The following is a 17787-nucleotide window of genomic DNA, read 5'->3' as shown; positions in this document are numbered from 1 at the left end:
CTCTTGCCGCGGTTCACGCGCCCCTCCCTCCCCCCCCCCCCCCCCCTCTCCGCGGTCAGAGGTTCGAGTCCCCCCTCGGGCATGGGCATGGGTGTCTGTGTTGTCCTTAGTGTAAGTTAGTTTAAGTCAGATTAAGTAATGTATAAGCCTGGGGGCCGATGACTCCAGCAGTTTGGTCCCATTGGAACTTATTACAAAATTCCAAAAAAGTCCTGCAATTTGTGATCAACACGATTCATCATGTGGAAGATATATTATCTGATTGCTACTTACAGAAGTTAATCCAGAAGTAGTAGTAAAATATGCTGTTGATTTCGGTAACTTTTCAGTTATTTCCTTCTGATGTACAGCTTTTTTCCTTTTTCAGATCCACTAGGATATGACCGTTTCAACATGTTATATTATAATTCAGTATTTATTTTTTGCACCGAAAGTAGTCGCTAACAGAAAAAACAAACAGGCAAACGAAGATTTAATAAAGGAACACCTCAGAGCAAAGTCAGTAAGAATTACAAACAAAACTGGCAAAGATTTAATCAAAGAATACCTCAGAGCAAAGTCGGTAAGAACTACAAACAAAACAAACGTCACAACACCACTGACAAATACTGGGGAATTCCCGACCGTCGAGTCAGTGTATTTAAGTCGGTCGGTCACGTTTAATTTTACCTCGCCATTCGCTCCGTGCAGGACTGTGCGCTGCACAGCGCTAATAAGCAAGTAGGTATTATAGTCAGTTTTTATTGTTCGATTTTTTCGAAATAAATTTGTTCTTCGGTAATAAACTTCGGTTATCGTTTGGTGATCTGGCAGGAACTTGGAGGCCGCTATCGATCGCAGGGACGTGGGCACGTGCCCAGTGGGAAAGAGGGGCCTGACTATGCCCATTCGACCCCGAAGCAGTCTCAGAGGATGTGTTTCTTCCTTATAATGTAGCTGACCAATGCCAGGAAAATCTAACCCAGAAACATACACACAGAAGAAATTCTACCCGAAGAGGCAGCCTGCAGCAGCACCTCTAATGATGACACAGGTAGAAGATCTCTGTGGGAAGTGAGAATACAGCAGAAACAGCAGTGTCTCCAGCGAAAATCTTGCCTTTACCGAATGCTAAACAACCTATAAAGAGGAGGCGACAAGCCAGACGATCAGAGGTCATGACAGACTCTCCATATAAAAATTGTATTTTGTAGACACATGTCAACAGAAAGCAAGCACCTACTGGGAACAAGACAAAATCTTCCTATAGGGACGGCATCCTATTCCATAAAGAACATTGCTTCTTTGTAGACATCCTGTTCCAGAAGGAATAGGCTTACTGCACCTGAAGAGACAGCAGACAGGCTGGATATTTTGTGCCCAGGATGCGATGAGCGGTACGAAGTGCCGATTGTAGATGTTTTGATCAAATGCATTAAATGTGATAGATAGGGGCACAAACAATGCTCCTCATTTGGGGATGATATTGCGTTCATTTGCGGCATTTGCTGAACGTGTATGAGTGCTTTTTGAACATATTTTGCGTGCTCTTAAAGGCAGGTGAAAGAAAGACGGCCTTTTTTTGTGTTTTTGAGAAGTTCGATGAAAGTACTGTTGCTTACTGAACATGTCGATTTTGTGTTAGTAAATATAGACCGAAAAAGATTTAGTTTTTCTGTTGATCATAGCCCAGACATTTAAGGTTATTCCTTAACTACGCACTCTTAAGTGTACTATGTGATTAAATATGCGGACACCCCCAAAAACATATGTATTTCATATTAGGTGCAGTGTGCTGCCAGGTACTCCATATCACCGACCTCAGTAGTCATTAGACATTGTTAGAGGGTAGAATTGGGCGCTCCGCAGAACTAACGGACTTCGAACTTGGTCAGGTGATTGGGCGTCACTTGTGCCGTACGTCTCTAAGCGAAATTTCCACACCCCTACTAGGTCCATTGTTTTGTGAAACCAAGTGCTAGCCTTAGCCAGGTGACAGAAAACTTAGGTCAGCTATGCAAGAACTTTGTGAAACCAAGTGCTAGCCTTAGCCAGGTGACAGAAAACTTAGGTCAGCTATGCAAGAACTTTGAGAAGAAAGATCAGGTAATTATAGGTGGGGAAGCAGGAAACAGCGTGGCTATGAATCCAAGATACAGTATTAGGAGTGACCTGGATAAAATAGAAGCAGAAACTGGGCACACGAATGTGGGGTTTGTGGAGGTCTTTCAGCACCATTATCAGCCCTGGGTAAACACTGCTATAAGACGTGTTAACACTGAGCTGAACGGGATGCTCCAGACACCAGCAAAGTCTCACATGATTGTTGTTCCAGTTGATGCTATTGGTAGGTGGGGTTACACTACACATGGCCTGCACCTTAATAGGAAGTGGAAAGATAAGTTAGCTTCTCTATTAGCAGATACTGCAAAGGAGGCCACAGTCACACAAGGGGTGATCCCTGAGGCTATTGGGACCAGGCAGACAGGTTTTTAAAGTTAAAACGAAATTCCAGACAGACAACAACAATGGAAAATAGAAGAAAAGGAACTTCACGCACAGAAAATAGGGATAAACCTAAGGGTGGTATCAACTTACTTCACCAAAATATCAGGGGAATAAAAAATAAAGTAGATGAGCTGATAATGTGTTTAGATTATCTCAAAAATAAGAATGAGATTGATATACTTTGTCTGTCTGAACACTATGTAACTGTGGGGATGGAAAATGTCAGTATAAATGGGTATAAATTAGCATCTTACTCTTGTAGGTCTACTATGGATAAAGGAGGAGTTGCCATTTTCATAAAACAGGGGTATAAATACAGAACTGTTGGAGTAAGCGAATTTTGTGTTGATCAGCACTTTGAGGTTTATGCATGTGAACTTCAGCTAGATAATGTTGTGTTGATATTAGCAACAGTGTACAGGCCTCCACTAGGAGATTGGAAGCTATTCATAAAAACATTTGACTCCCTATTTTGCTGTCTGTGAGACAAAAAGAAGAAGTTATTAATCTGTGGTGATTTCAATGTTAACTTTCTAAGCAATTCTGATAGGAAAAGTGTATTAGAAGTGTTGTTAACAACAGTTATCAATTTCCCTACACTTATAGCTCAGGACAGTAGTACTCTAATACACTCCTGGAAATTGAAATAAGAACACCGTGAATTCATTGTCCCAGGAAGGGGAAACTTTATTGACACATTCCTGGGGTCAGATACATCACATGATCACACTGACAGAACCACAGGCACATAGACACAGGCAACAGAGCATCCACAATGTCGGCACTAGTACAGTGTATATCCACCTTTCGCAGCAATGCAGGCTGCTATTCTACCATGGAGACGATCGTAGAGATGCTGGATGTAGTCCTGTGGAACGGCTTGCCATGCCATTTCCACCTGGCGCCTCAGTTGGACCAGCGTTCGTGCTGGACATGCAGACCGCGTGAGACGACGCTTCATCCAGTCCCAAACATGCTCAATGGGGGACAGATCCGGAGATCTTGCTGGCCAGGGTAGTTGACTTACACCTTCTAGAGCACGTTGGGTGGCACGGGATACATGCGGACGTGCATTGTCCTGTTGGAACAGCAAGTTCCCTTGCCGGTCTAGGAATGGTAGAACGATGGGTTCGATGACGGTTTGGATGTACCGTGCACTATTCAGTGTCCCCTCGACGATCACCACAGGTGTACGGCCAGTGTAGGAGATCGCTCCCCACACCATGATGCCGGGTGTTGGCCCTGTGTTCCTCGGTCGTATGCAGTCCTGATTGTGGCGCTCACCTGCACGGCGCCAAACACGCATACGACCATCATTGGCACGAAGGCAGAAGCGACTCTCATCGCTGAAGACGACACGTCTCCATTCGTCCATCCATTCACGCCTGTCGCCACACCACTGGAGGCGGGCTGCACGATGTTGGGGCGTAAGCGGAAGACGGCCTAACGGTGTGCAGGACCGTAGCCCAGCTTCATGGAGACGGTTGCGAATGGTCCTCGCCGATACCCCAGGAGCAACAGTGTCCCTAATTTACTGGGAAGTGGCGGTGCGGTCCCCTACGGCTCTGTGTAGGATCCTACGGTCTTGGCGTGCATCCGTGCGTCGCTGCGGTCCGGTTCCAGGTCGACGGGCACGTGCACCTTCCGCCGACCACTGGCGACAACATCGATGTATTGTGGAGACCTCACGCCACACGTGTTGAGCAATTCGGCGGTACGTCCTCCCGGTTTCCCGCATGCCCACTATACGCCCTCGCTCATAGTCCGTCAGCTGCACATACGGTTCACGTCCACGCTGTCGCGGCATGCTACCAGTGTTAAAGACTGCGATGGAGATCCGTATGCCACGGCAAACTGGCTGACACTGACGGCGGCGGTGCACAAATGCTGCGCAGCTAGCGCCATTCGACGGCCAACACCGCGGTTCCTGGTGTGTCCGCTGTGCCGTGCGTGTGATCATTGCTTGTACAGCCCTCTCGCAGTGTCCGGAGCAAGTATGGTGGGTCTGACACACCGGTGTCAATGTGTTCTTTTTTCCATTTCCAGGAGTGTAGATAATGTATTTGTACAGCAAGAGGATGTAGAACAAACACATGCTTTTCCTGTGGTAAATGGATTATCTGACCGTGATGCACAACTGGTTAACTTACAAAACCTAACAGGGTGTACACCTCAGAAACAATTAAGTAAAAGTGTGAGGGTGCTCAAGCAGGTATCTATAGATCACTTCAGAGAAAGTTTAGGAAATGTAAACTGGGAAGATGTATATAATAAGCCAAACGCTAATGATAAATGCAGCATATTTGTTGATAAATTTATATCCCTTTTTGAACATTGTTTTCCAAAGAAAATTACTAAATGTAACACCACAAACTTTTCAAAGAAACCTTGGATTACTATAGGTATTACAGTCTCTTCAGAAAGAAAAAGAAAACTGTATAAGACACCAAGAACTAGTAAAGATCCAGAAGTAGTTTTACACTATAAAAATTATTGTGAACATACTGAGAAAAGTTGTAAGGAAATCAAGAAATACATATGTTAGAGAAGAAATTAACACCTCCAGCAATAAAATCAAATCAATATAAAATGTTGTTAGAAGGGAGAAAGGAAAAGTAACCACTGGGGTAGGTAATATTACTTTAAAGAGAATGAGACCACCTTAACCAACAGCACACAGGCAGCAAATGTATTTAACAACCACTTCTTAAGTGTAGGAGAAAAAATTGGTGAGGATAGTTCAAAAGAAAAAGCCCTGTAGTACATGGAAGAGTCAGTTTTGAAAAATTTTAGTCAGATTAAGTTTCATCTAACAACCTCTTGTGAAATAAGGAAAATTATTAAATCTTTGAAAAATAAATGTTCTGTTGGAGTAGATGACATCTCTAAGAAGTTATTAAAACAATGTGGAGCAATTACAACTGATGTTTTGAGTGAAATATGTAACGCATCATTGACTCAGGGTATTTTTCCTGGCAGGTTAAAATATGCCATTGTCAGGCCTATCTACAAAAAAAAGGGGGGGGGGGGGGGGGGAACCACAGATGTCAAAGATTACCGGCCAGTATGCTTGCTTACAGCATTTTCAAAAATCTTTGTGAAAGTAATGTACTCAAGAATGGTTATCCATCTCAACAGTAGTGATTGCGGTTTATCATATTGCGACATTGCTGCTCTCGTTGGTCGAGATCCAATGACTGTTAGCAGAATATGGAATCAGTGGGTTCAGGAGGGTAATACAGAAGGTCGTGCTGGATCCCAACGGCCTCGTATCACTAGCAGTCAAGATGACAGGCATCTTATCTTCATGGCTGTAACAGATTGTGCAGACACATCTCGATCCGTGAGTCAACAGATGGGGACGTTCGCAAGACAACAACCATTTGCACAAACAGTTTGACGACATTTGCAGCAGCATGGACTATCAGCTCCGTGACCATGGCAGCGGTTACCCTTGACACTGCATCACAGACAGGAGCACCTGTGATGGTGTATTCAATGACGAACCTGTGTGCACAAACGGCAAAACGTCATTTTTTCGGATGAATCCAGATTCTGTTTACAGCGTCATGATGGTTGCATCCGTGTTTGGCGACATCGCGGTGAATGCACATTGGACGCATGTATTCATCGTCGCCATTCTGGCATATCACCTGGTGTGATGGTTTGGGGTGCCATTGGTTACACGTCTCTGTCACCTCTTTTTCGCATTGACGACACTTTTGAACAGTGTAAGTTACATTTCAGATGTGTTATGACCTGTGGTTGTACCCTTCATTAGATCCCTGCATTTCAGCAGGATAATTCACGACGGCATGTTGCAGGTCCTGTACAGGCCTTTCTTAATACAGAAAATGTTTGACTGTTGCCCTGGCGAGCATATTCTCCAGATCACTCACCAATTGAAAACGTCTGGTCAATGGTGGCCGAGCAACTGGTTCATCACAGTACACCAGTCACTACTCTTGATGAACTCTGGTATCGAGTTGAAGCTGCATGGGCAACTGTACCTGTACACGCCATCCAAGCTCTGTTTGACTCAATGCCCAGGCATATCAAGGCCGTTATTACGGCCAGAGGTGGTTGTTCTGGGTACTGATTCCCCAGGATCTATGCACCCAAATTGGGTAAAAATGTAACCACATGTCAGTTCTAGTATAATATATTTGTCCAATGAATGCCCGTTTATCATCTGCATTTATTCTTGGTGTAGTAATTTTAATGGCCAGTAGTGTAGTTAGAATAATGTGTGGGGTTCATAGTTGCATGTCTTGTAGGCATCTCCTTAAAAGGTTAGGAATTCTTACAACTGCTTCGCAGTACATTTACTCAGTAATGAAATTTTTCTCAACAACATGGGCCAATTTAAAATCAACAGCAACATTCATGATTACAATACCAGAAAAAAGAAAGACCTACTCTATCCTTTACTTAACCTATCTTTGGCACAGAAAGGGGTAAAATTTGCTGCTATAAAACTTTTTGATAAATTACCAGATGAAATAAAATGTCTGACAGGTGGCAGTAATAGTTTCAAAAGCAAATTGAAATCATACCTCCGTGACAACTCATATACCATAGATGAATTCTTGAATGTGAGTAAATAAATCTGGAGATATAATATATGCATTTTGTGCCATTTAAGGGAATGGGATAGATAATAGAAATATTTAGGTATAACACTATAATGTAAAAAAAAGTGCACACACACACACACACACACACACACACACACACACACACACACACACACACACACAAACCTTGTGCGCTTTTCTTGTGCATTGGACACGTTCCCCCACATCATAACGGTTTTCCATGCTGTTGATCAATGGAACATGTAGCTAACTAACTTACAATTAATTTTGGTTCCTTGACACCATGATCGTGCCTCAGATCATTATTCACTTTTATTGATGTCTCCAGTACATTTAATCAATGATCTCTATGTGTACATAATGAGGTAATAAAATTCTGATTCTTAACAGATAGTCCCACTCAATGAATTGTATTGAAAGAGAAGCTCAATATGTACTAGTGTTCAAAAAATAGCGTAACATGCAAAAGAGGAAAACGGAAAGTGACAAGAGAGTAATTAGTGTAAACAACTGTCAACATTTTCCCAGAAGCCTTATTGTGTTACTTACACAGGAAAGACTATTGCCTATTTGAAATAGACATATTATTCAAAGAGAAAAATATCATTACTTTAACCCAGTATGTTCACATTTTTATTGCAGACAGGTTTTAGCCTCTAGTAGCAATTTTAAACCTAAAAGTATGATGTTATCATTTGGACCATGTTTTGTAGAGGAAAATCATTGGATCCCTTGAAGCAGGTCAAATACAGAGTGCAAGTTTAGTCTTGTTCAGGGTGTCACTTCAAGGCCTCTTTTTTCCCACTGGTAACTTTATTCACAGCTGGTAATAGCATGTATATGCAAAAAAATGCCAATTTTCACCACTGTTCAGAGTCCATGTTAAACTGTAGATCCCCCTATAATTGGTTGAGTAAATCAGTTCAGAGATCGAAAGAAGACACTGCACTCCAGCTGTAGTGCATGTCATTATGTATCATACAGTAGTTCTACCATAATTACTTCATTACAGCTTCAGTAGATCAGTTACTTACAGTTACATTACTTTCCCCTGTTGTGGTGGTTTCTCAGTTGGGTTTGGTATCTTTTAAAACTTTATTTAGTTATACAGCAAATATTAGGCCTCACTCATTTTTATGCATAATGTTGCTCACCTAATTGGTGGACTTCTGGGACACTCTACCTCCTGGTAGTTTATGGAGCTATAGAGTGGCTGATATAAATTTATCGCTATAAACTGCAAACTATGTGCCACTGAAAACTGGCTGCCATCCTGTGCTAGTTTGACATTAATAAATGACATAATTTCCTTAATTAGTGGTTTATTTTTTTAAAAAAGGCATATTTCAACATATAAAGTCTGCAGAGCACTATATTTACCAGCCACTTTTTACATTAATGTTATGTTCTGATGGTTTCAGCAATTGGACGAGCATGCCCACAACTCTTAAATCTGGCCCTCTCAAATGTCGCAGAATATGAGGACATTGGAACTCCCAGTCCTGAATGTTTCAATCAGCTGCAGGCTCTTGAGCTCTGGTCAGACCCACAGGCTGACTTGGGACCCAACCTGTTTAGGCAACTCTTGCTCTTCAGCCCTTCATTACGTAACATATTGTTCAAAGGATGTGAGAACCTTACTGACAAATTGCTGAATGAGATTTTACAGGTAAAGAATTTCTTGTATTTATATAAACCAAGAAATATTATGCTATTGATGGTATAATACTTAAGGAATTAACAATACTAACTGTAGTTCCTGCATGTGTGGTTTGTGCTTCTCAATCCTTTCTTTGGCAGTTTAATATTACAAAGTAGTTCACTCTAGGTATTTTTAGTTGGAAAGACAATAATAACCAATTAAAGATGGCCATTTCTAAAAATTATGTGATTTCTTGTGTAAATGTGTATCTTATATTCATTCCAAGAATTTTTCCCATACAACCAGTTCATCAGCATGGTATTTTATTTCAAGATACAGAATCTATAAATACAAGGAAAATTGGCAAGTCAGAAAGAAAAACATTCATTAATCGAAAGTAACATTCAGTATTGCAGAAAGGCAGGTTTACAAATGTATATATGGAAGAATTGGAACAATGCTGTACAGAAAGATCCTAGGCAACCAATATTTTAACATATATCTAAAAATGAAGAGATTGTGTTATCAAAAGAGGACAAGGTTGGGCTGCATCAATAGTCAATATATATATTCCTCTTTTAAAATCTGCTGCTATGTCAATCGCTTTGAAGGTTCTAAAAGAAAGAAGAAAAAGAACTGTCACAGGAAGTTCAGACATACGTGCAGTGGTCAAAAAGTTTCTAGCCCAAGATAGTTACCGTAATGTCTCACACAACCACTTCCACCCACTATTACGGTGACTCTTTGTGGGTATGCAAGGCAAATTTCGCAGCTCCAACTTCATTAGTTTTGCTGCTAGGATGCGTTGTATACTGTAGTGTAAGCAAAATGGTGAATATCAAGGGAATCAAGAACTGTGCTATGATTGAATATCTTCATCTGAAGGGAATGATGCCAACAGAGAACATGTGAAATACACTTAAAGACATTTCTTTGTCTTATGCAACAGTGAAAAACTGGGTGTCCGACTTCAAACATGGAATAACAAGTGTGGAAGATATGCCAAGGAGTGGGACCTGTGACCATTGCCACTGATGAAACAGTGACTGCAATTCAAAATTTCACAGGATCAGCAAACAAGATTGCAGCACATTGAAATCACATTTGGAATCTGCTGTGGGCATGCTTATGGCATTGTTGTGGATATTTTGGGAATGCGGAACGTTTCATCTCAGTGGGTCCCATTGTACCCTCCTGCACTGTTTGAGAGAAGAAAAAAAAAAAAGGCGCAGGATTCTTTTGCAACAAGACCATGCACCAGCACACAATGCCCTCACAACACTGGAAACTCTGTATGACTGCGGGTTTGAATTGTTATGTCATCCATCATATTCTCCAGATTTGGCTCCATCAGACATTTTTCTTTTCCCAAACCTAAAAAAATACCTCAAAGGATGATGATTTAACACTGATTATATTGAAAAATAAATTGTTATGAAATTTCTGTCATCATTTATTTTTTAATCTAGAAACTCTTCAATTCCCCCTCATATTATTGTTATAACTGTGCATCAGTGACTCTCTGTGGAGATACCCACATATGCTCTTACATTTGACATTCTCCCAGAATGAAATAAGAAGGAAGTTAATAAGAAAATTGCCTGTTGTAATACTCTATGATATTATGAAGGCGTTTGCTTGTGTAGACCATAAAATTATATATGGAAGATTAAATTTGTGATATTAATGGCATCAGCCATATGAACTGAGTCTTACCTTCATAACAGAAAGCAGATGGGTACATTGACAAAATGTGTAACATGAATAAAACTAAACTCAGTACAGGGGAATGTAAAATATGAAGACTCTCAGGGTTTTATACTGGACCCATTTCTACTCTCTAAGTAGACAACAGCACATCTTCCCGAGACCTTTTCCAAGATATTGATATTGTTACATTTCCTTCCCAGTAATCCCTCATGAAGCTATTTGCAAAGAGTGAAAACCTGTTGCAGTGCATCTGTAATTTATATAGCTACAATACAAAAAGTAATTTTTATATGCATTTTGTCTTCTTATGTGTGGTTGACACTGGATTCTGTATTATGTTGTAATGGTCATGATCAAGTTTCCATTAGACACAAAGCAAATAACTGTGAATACTTGCAAATTCAGAAGAAAACCAAACATAACCGATTAGCCACTGCTTCTACAAATAACTGATTATCTAAATTCAAGGACTGAAGATTCCATTAGCCGTATGACAACTAGCAGTGGTGACTAAATAGACCACTGCTGTAACAAATTTAGACAACTATTAATCTATGTGACAGTTTAAAATGGTTTACTGGATAAGGAGTTGAATATAAATCCCTTTTCAGCGGGCAATGTGCTACCATTTATACCAGCTAAGCATTCTTCCTCAGCCAACTGAAAAATTCAACTTATAAGTTCCTCCATTTTTTTTCCACCCTGTGCTGAATTTTTGTATGTCCTTGAAGATTGCCCTTTATGATACTGTCTACAGAACAATGAGTGAAAGAGGTTATGAAGATGGAGTACAAAATGTATCTTCAGCTAGCTACGTAAGTTTACAGGACAAAATGTAAACTGCCCCTTCAGACAGCCCACTAGTCACTTTGGTGCCATGTACATGGTGTACAACTGGTATGAGGCAGTAATGCGACCCTCCACTGATGACCCAAGTCATAGCAGTGAAGTAGTGCATATATGCCAGTCAGTTGTATGGAATCAGTGCAGTATGACTGGTCAACATGAAGATGTGACACGACCGCAGCTACAGTGTTTGGACCGCAGCTACAGTGTTTGGACATGCCCACAACTATACCATGAAGGAAGTTGCCTGATTTGTTGGTGTATCAGATCAGAGATAGTACAAAATGTCATCAAGGAATGGCTTACCACTCACAGCCATTTAACATGGTGTAAACAAAGTGGTCATAGAAAGAGCCTAACTGAAAGGGACTGGAGATGAGTGTCACACCTTCTGAATTACAGTCTGGTTTCAAATATGACAGAAATTGCTGCTGTCAGTGAATTCAGGTCCACTCAGACAGTTCCTGAGAAGGCATTGCAAAGGAAACTGCAAGCAATGGACATTTGGATTTGGGTACACCATAAAAGTCTGCTGTTTGCAGTCACAGAGAAAGCTGCACGTGTAACTATGAGGTGGTATATTACATCACAGCTGTTCAGGAAAAGCTTGGTGTCATGCTTTTTTTCTTTTTTTTTTAAAGCCTGGACACTCTGCTGCATTTTAGTAGTGTATAAAGAATATAAGTTTTGACTAAAAGTCAAATATGTCTGTTTGATAAGTTGATAATACTATAAACACACTAGTACACAATTGTTAATGTTCAGCAGTGAAAAATACAAAATAAAGGGGTGTTTTGACCCACGTAATGGCAACAATTGTGGCAAACTATCGTCATTCAGAAAATCTATGTATGCTGTGGCCCCACTGCAACTAAAATATTGGAACAATCAATTTAGAAAGAACAAAGAAAGGAAGATCATAGTTTAAGGTACCATCAACATCAAGATTATTAGGGATTGAACAAAACCTCATACTAAGCAAGCATGGCAAAGGAAATAGTCCATGCAATTTCAGAGGAATCATCCCAGCATTCAATTAAAGGGATTTAGGGAAATCACAGAAAACCTAATGCTGGATGGCCACATGGGCATTTTAACCACTATGAGTCCATTGTCGTACTTAAATGTGAGAAATGAAATTGTAACTATTAATGGGTTAGAAATGACTAGAAATACACAAAGTAATTATGAAACTGGCTTTGAGAGGAAACCAGAAAGATGGTGAAGAATAAAAGAGAATCAAGAATAAATATTAAAAGAAAAAGAGGACTACAGAATGTAATTGAGTAAGAATGTGGGACTGAGATGCTGGATGAAACAAAAAGCAAAACATAGCAATACACAAGAACCTCCAAGTATGAAGCAAAATAAACTCAAAATTTAGCCAAGCTATTTCTTACTGCTTAGTCCTAAACAGTCAAGATTTCCCTACAATGGACAAGCATAACTTTGCATTAGCCTCCCCCAGCCACTGGTGGTCATGGAATTCGATGTAATGGTTGTACAATACATGAATGCCATCCTCCAGCTGATAGTGCAACCATATTGGCAGGCATATTGGCAAGGCATTCATCTTCATGAATGGCAATTTGGGCCCTCATCATGCACATCTTGTGAATGACTTCCTTTAGGATAACAACATTGTTCGACTAGAGTGGCCAGCATGTTCTCCAGACAGGAACCCTATCAAACATGCCTGGGATAGATTGAAAAGGGCTGTTTCTGGATGACATGACCCACCAGCCACTCTGAGAGGTCTATGCTGAATTGCCGTTGAGGGGTGGGACAATCTGGATCAACAGCACCTTGATGTACTTGTGGATGGTATGCAACGACAAATAAAGGCATGCATTAGTCCCAGAGGACATGCTACTGGGTATTAGAGGTACCAGTGTGTACAGCAATCTGGACCACCACCTCTGAAGGTCTCGCTGTATGGTGGTACAACATGAAACGTGTGGTTTTCATGAGAAATAAAAAGGGCGGAAATGATGTTTATGTTGATCTCTAATCCAATTTTTTGTACTAGTTCCGGAACTCTCAGAATCGAGATGATGCAAAACTTTTTTTGATGTGTGTAGATATTGGACCATGTAACTAACAATTAAACCCCAATGTTTTATACGGAAACATATTATGTGGTATGAACACAGTACTTTCTAGTTTAGGATATGATTTCATTAACTTCATCAATAGTAAGCAATGATTTTCCATGTCATGTTTATATTGTGTTTTGAATTTTTGTCATTTCCATTTTTGTACTAATGTTATTACCTACACATAATGTTTCATGCAAAGAATGGACCACTAATAAAAATATTATATTCAATACTGAATTCCAACCAAAATCTAAATATTGTATAAAAAGCATTCTGGTAAATTTTCAAAGCAACAGAAAATTACATTTGAAGACAGAATGTGTACTTTCATACACATATATGCACATGATGTAAATGTAACATCTGTTCTATTAAGTATGGAAGAAATATAGTAAACATTTAACTACTTTTAAGTACATTTACTTCATAAATAAATACATTGATGGAAAAAATTGCAACACCAAAAAATAGTTAATGTAGAGTAATTAAATTTCAGGCATACATTTGTCTAGGTAACATTTTTAAGTGATTAACATTGTAAGATCATAGGTTAATGTAATGGTGAGATAAGCCATTGCAAATGTGAAATCCTGGTACATTAATAACCAGTGTAACTGCCAGTATGTAAACATGCATGCATTGCATTGTACAGTTGTCAGATGTCAGTTTGTGGGATGGAGTTCCATGCTTGCTGCACTTGCTCAGTCAATACAGTGACAGCTAATGCTGGTTGTGGATGATGCTGGAATTGTCTTCCAATGATGTCCCAATGTGCTGAATTGGAGATAGATCTGGTGATCAAGCAGGCCAAGGCAACATATCAACGCACTATAGGGCATTTTGGGTTCCTAGAGTTGTATGTGGATGCACTGTATCCTGTTGGAAAACACTCCGTGACATATTGTTCATGAATGGCAGCACAATAGGTCAAGTCACCAGACTGATGCAAAAATATGCAGTACCAGTGTGTGGGATGACCATGAGAGTGCTCCTGGTCTCATACAAATTCATATCCCAGACCACAACTCCAGGTGTAGGTCCAGTGTGTCTAGAATGTATACAGGGTGGTTGCAGGCCCTCAACTGACCTCCTCCTAACCAACACATGGCCATCATTGGCACCGAGGTATAACCAGCTTTCATCAGAAAACACAACAGACCTCTACCTTGCCCTCCAGTGAGCTCTCGCTTGACACCACTGAAGTACGCAAATGGTCATGGTTTGGGCTCAATGGGCTGCATGCTACAAGGTGTCTGGCGCGGAGCTGTCCTTGAAGTAACCAATTTGTAACAGTTTGATGTGTCACTGTGGGGCCAACTGCTGCTCAAATTGCTGCTGCAGATACAGTACAATGTGCCACAGTCATAGGCTGATGGTCTTCCCTTGCAGTAGTGCTATGTGGCCATCTGGAGTCCAGTTTTCTTACAGTCATACATTCTTGTGACCATTGCTGCCAGCAGTCATGTACAGTGGCTACATTGCTGACAAGTCTTCCTGGGTATTGCAGAAGGAACATCCAACTTCTCATAGTCCTATTACATGACCTCATTCAAAGTCAGTGAGGTGTTGATAATGGCGTCTTTGTTGCCTTAAAAGCATTATTGACTATCAGCAACCCACTATGTCCAATGTCAAAGGTAACTAGTGCTCGTGACCATTATAGATTGTATTTAAGGCAAACCTGATTTGTGTCTTCCTAGTGGTGCTACTAGAGCCACTCTTATGCAACTGGTGCAAAATTTGAATGAACATTATCTTTTAGATGTAGACACACATCTTCCAACTTTCGTTTATGTTGCACAACTCCTTTTGGGCTCTGCGATTTTTTTTTCCATCAGTGTTCATATCAGGTTGAGTCAGTGATGATGTCACAAACGTTCACAGAAGATGAAGAAGGGTAACTGTACCCACTTGAGGTAAGGGACCCTGGTCCATAAAAAACAAGTCAAAAGTTATAAGCGACAACCATTGTAATATCCCTGACAGTGGAATACTTGTGCCGGTACTGTTATGGCTCAGATTGTAGGATAGACAACTTTCAGAGGTGGTAGATGGACCTAAACATGGAAAAAGAAGTCTAGTAACCATGCACTGTAGAATGCATACCTCCAAAGATAGACCGATGACCTTAGCAGTTTGGTCCCATAGGAACTTACCACCATCAAAAGTTATGGGCAGTTGTTGATCTTCAATATTGTGAAACACATCACTTCTGCTACAAACTATTTGATTTCCATAGTTTTGGAGGAAATAGTGTGGATCAAAACCAAGAAAAAAGTTCAGTAAATATTGGCTCTAAAATGCTTACCTTAAGAGGTATTGGCATTTGCTCAGTAGCTCTTAAGGTATGCATTTTAGAGCTGATGTTTACAAGACTTTTTTCTAATTTTGGTCTATACTACCAACTCTGAAAGATGCCTCCCCCAGTCTTAGCAACAGCAGTACTGGCACAAGTATTTGACTGTCAGAGGTAAAGGTATTAGAACAATTTTCATTTATAACATTCAACTCAGTCATTTCTGGACGGGGTCCTTTAACTCAAATGATTCATTTACCCTTCCCATCATCCGTGAAAGTTTGTAACATCATCATGGAATCACCATGCAGAAATACCAAAATCCTCCCTTGTCCAGCAAATAACTCACATGTTACATAATGAATATATGATAATATGTGATCCAATCATTTTAGAAATGAGGATTCTGTCTACTAAAATTTATTATGTAACAGCTCGATTTCCACATGTCTTTCTGCCAATTACTTGCTCTTTATATGTTATGTAATTGTTTAATTCCTGATGGACAATACTACTTTTTCGGAAGGTGAAATTTCCAACTGTTCACAAAGGCTGTTCAAGGCAAGTCCTAGTACAAACAAAAATTCTGCAGTAGTAAAATAAACAATATTCTCCAATAGATGACTCTGGTGACCTGTTTCTCAGAGATTGCACTAAATTTCTAACATCTTGCACCCTTTAGCTTGCAGTGACATTTTCCCCAGTAAAGACTGTTTACCATTCAGTTGTGAGAACAGTTTCTGTGAAAGTTCATTGAATGGTTAAAAACTAACAATAGCAATAACTGGTTAGTATGCTGCTGATTTTTTTTCTTTTCTTTTCTTTTTCAGATCAATCCAATGAAGAATATTTCACATGTAACTCTGGACCACTGTCATGGGCTTACAAACCAAAGTCTCCATTATCTTCTTGACTTGGACAATGAACTAGCTGTTATCAGGATATGGTGCTGCCAGGGGATCAACAAACATCATAATAATGAACTCATGCGCAGAATCTGTGATGAAAATATGGATGTGTATCTTGAATGGTTCCAATATGATGAATAAATAGTTCCTATTTTAATTTTTAACAAAAATAAGTTAGCTTAAGTGCCTGCACATTTTAACAAATGCTTAACTACAAGGAACAAGTTTTAACACTTCATGCCAAGTTATCACAGTCTCTCATACAGTATGAAATTTGATCCAGATGAACAGGGAGTTGGAATGGCACACAAAGAGAAAGAGGAATAAATGTCAGTATTTTCTTTATTTTGAGCTGTGTAAGATAATATGCAGTGAAAAAAGATGTATATAATTTGTTGTGATTCACATTTAATCATAAACACAATTTATATTAAACCACTATTAATTTATTCATACTATTGCTGAGACAGTTTGGATTGATAATACCACTGTGATCAGTTTCAGGGCACTTATTTCATACTGATTAGGTATTTGAACACTTGTACTGACAACAATTATTCATAAAGGTAGTAATGCTCCATTTTCTTTAGAAAATCTATGATTTTGAAAAAGAGTCTATTATCTCCCCAAAAATTATTTACAGTATAAAGTACTACGACTTTTGTTATTTGAATCAATGTTTTCTCAAATCAACACACAATAGCAAATGACAAAAATAAAAATAAGAATATTATGAAGTATAATCTGACACACTGGCTTCAGCTGCAAAATTGCTAAACTTATATTTCCAGCAGAGCAATTAAACATACTGAATACTATGGCTCTTACGGGTATTGCACACTGCTTTAATTATGTGTTCCCTTAGAGTGTAGGTCTGCAGTGTCTTGCTGAAAGTCTGTGAAATTTCATTAGATGTGGATTAGTCCATAAAATGATTTAGGTGACACATGAAATCTTCTATATTTCACTAAAAGTTTATTGTGTTCAATTGAAGTTCAGCCTAATTACACATTCCTTTGAGACAACAGATCTTGAGTCTTATCAGAGCAGGTGCACCACAAAACTGGCATGAATTATTCTTTTGTAAAACAAAACAAATTCACATGTCCACCCAACACAGATTATTCAATGAACAGCTAATAATGCTGCTAGAACTCTGTCACCCAAATTCACTGGTCAAACCAGCTGCAAATCTAAATAT

The 17787-nt window shown here is 39.7% G+C and overlaps 1 protein-coding gene across 2 annotated transcripts in view; it reads left to right on the top strand.

The window, feature by feature from the left end:
* The window catches only part of LOC126298749 (uncharacterized), a 527298-nt gene extending 510555 nt beyond the window's left edge, over positions 1–16743 (top strand). For both annotated transcript variants that reach the window (XM_049990194.1, XM_049990195.1), the window contains exons 6-7: positions 8507–8754; positions 16509–16743. In XM_049990194.1, the coding sequence (XP_049846151.1) occupies positions 8507–8754; positions 16509–16727 (467 nt within the window). In that variant the 3' untranslated portion in view covers positions 16728–16743. The remainder of the gene's footprint in view (positions 1–8506; positions 8755–16508) is intronic.
* Positions 16744–17787: the final 1044 nt, after the last annotated feature.

The sequence above is a fragment of the Schistocerca gregaria genome, chromosome X, assembly GCF_023897955.1.
Source record: "Schistocerca gregaria isolate iqSchGreg1 chromosome X, iqSchGreg1.2, whole genome shotgun sequence".
Lineage (NCBI taxonomy): Eukaryota > Metazoa > Arthropoda > Insecta > Orthoptera > Acrididae > Schistocerca > Schistocerca gregaria.
The sequence above is the reverse complement of the archived record's forward strand: the minus strand, read 5'-3'. Positions and strand labels throughout refer to the sequence as shown.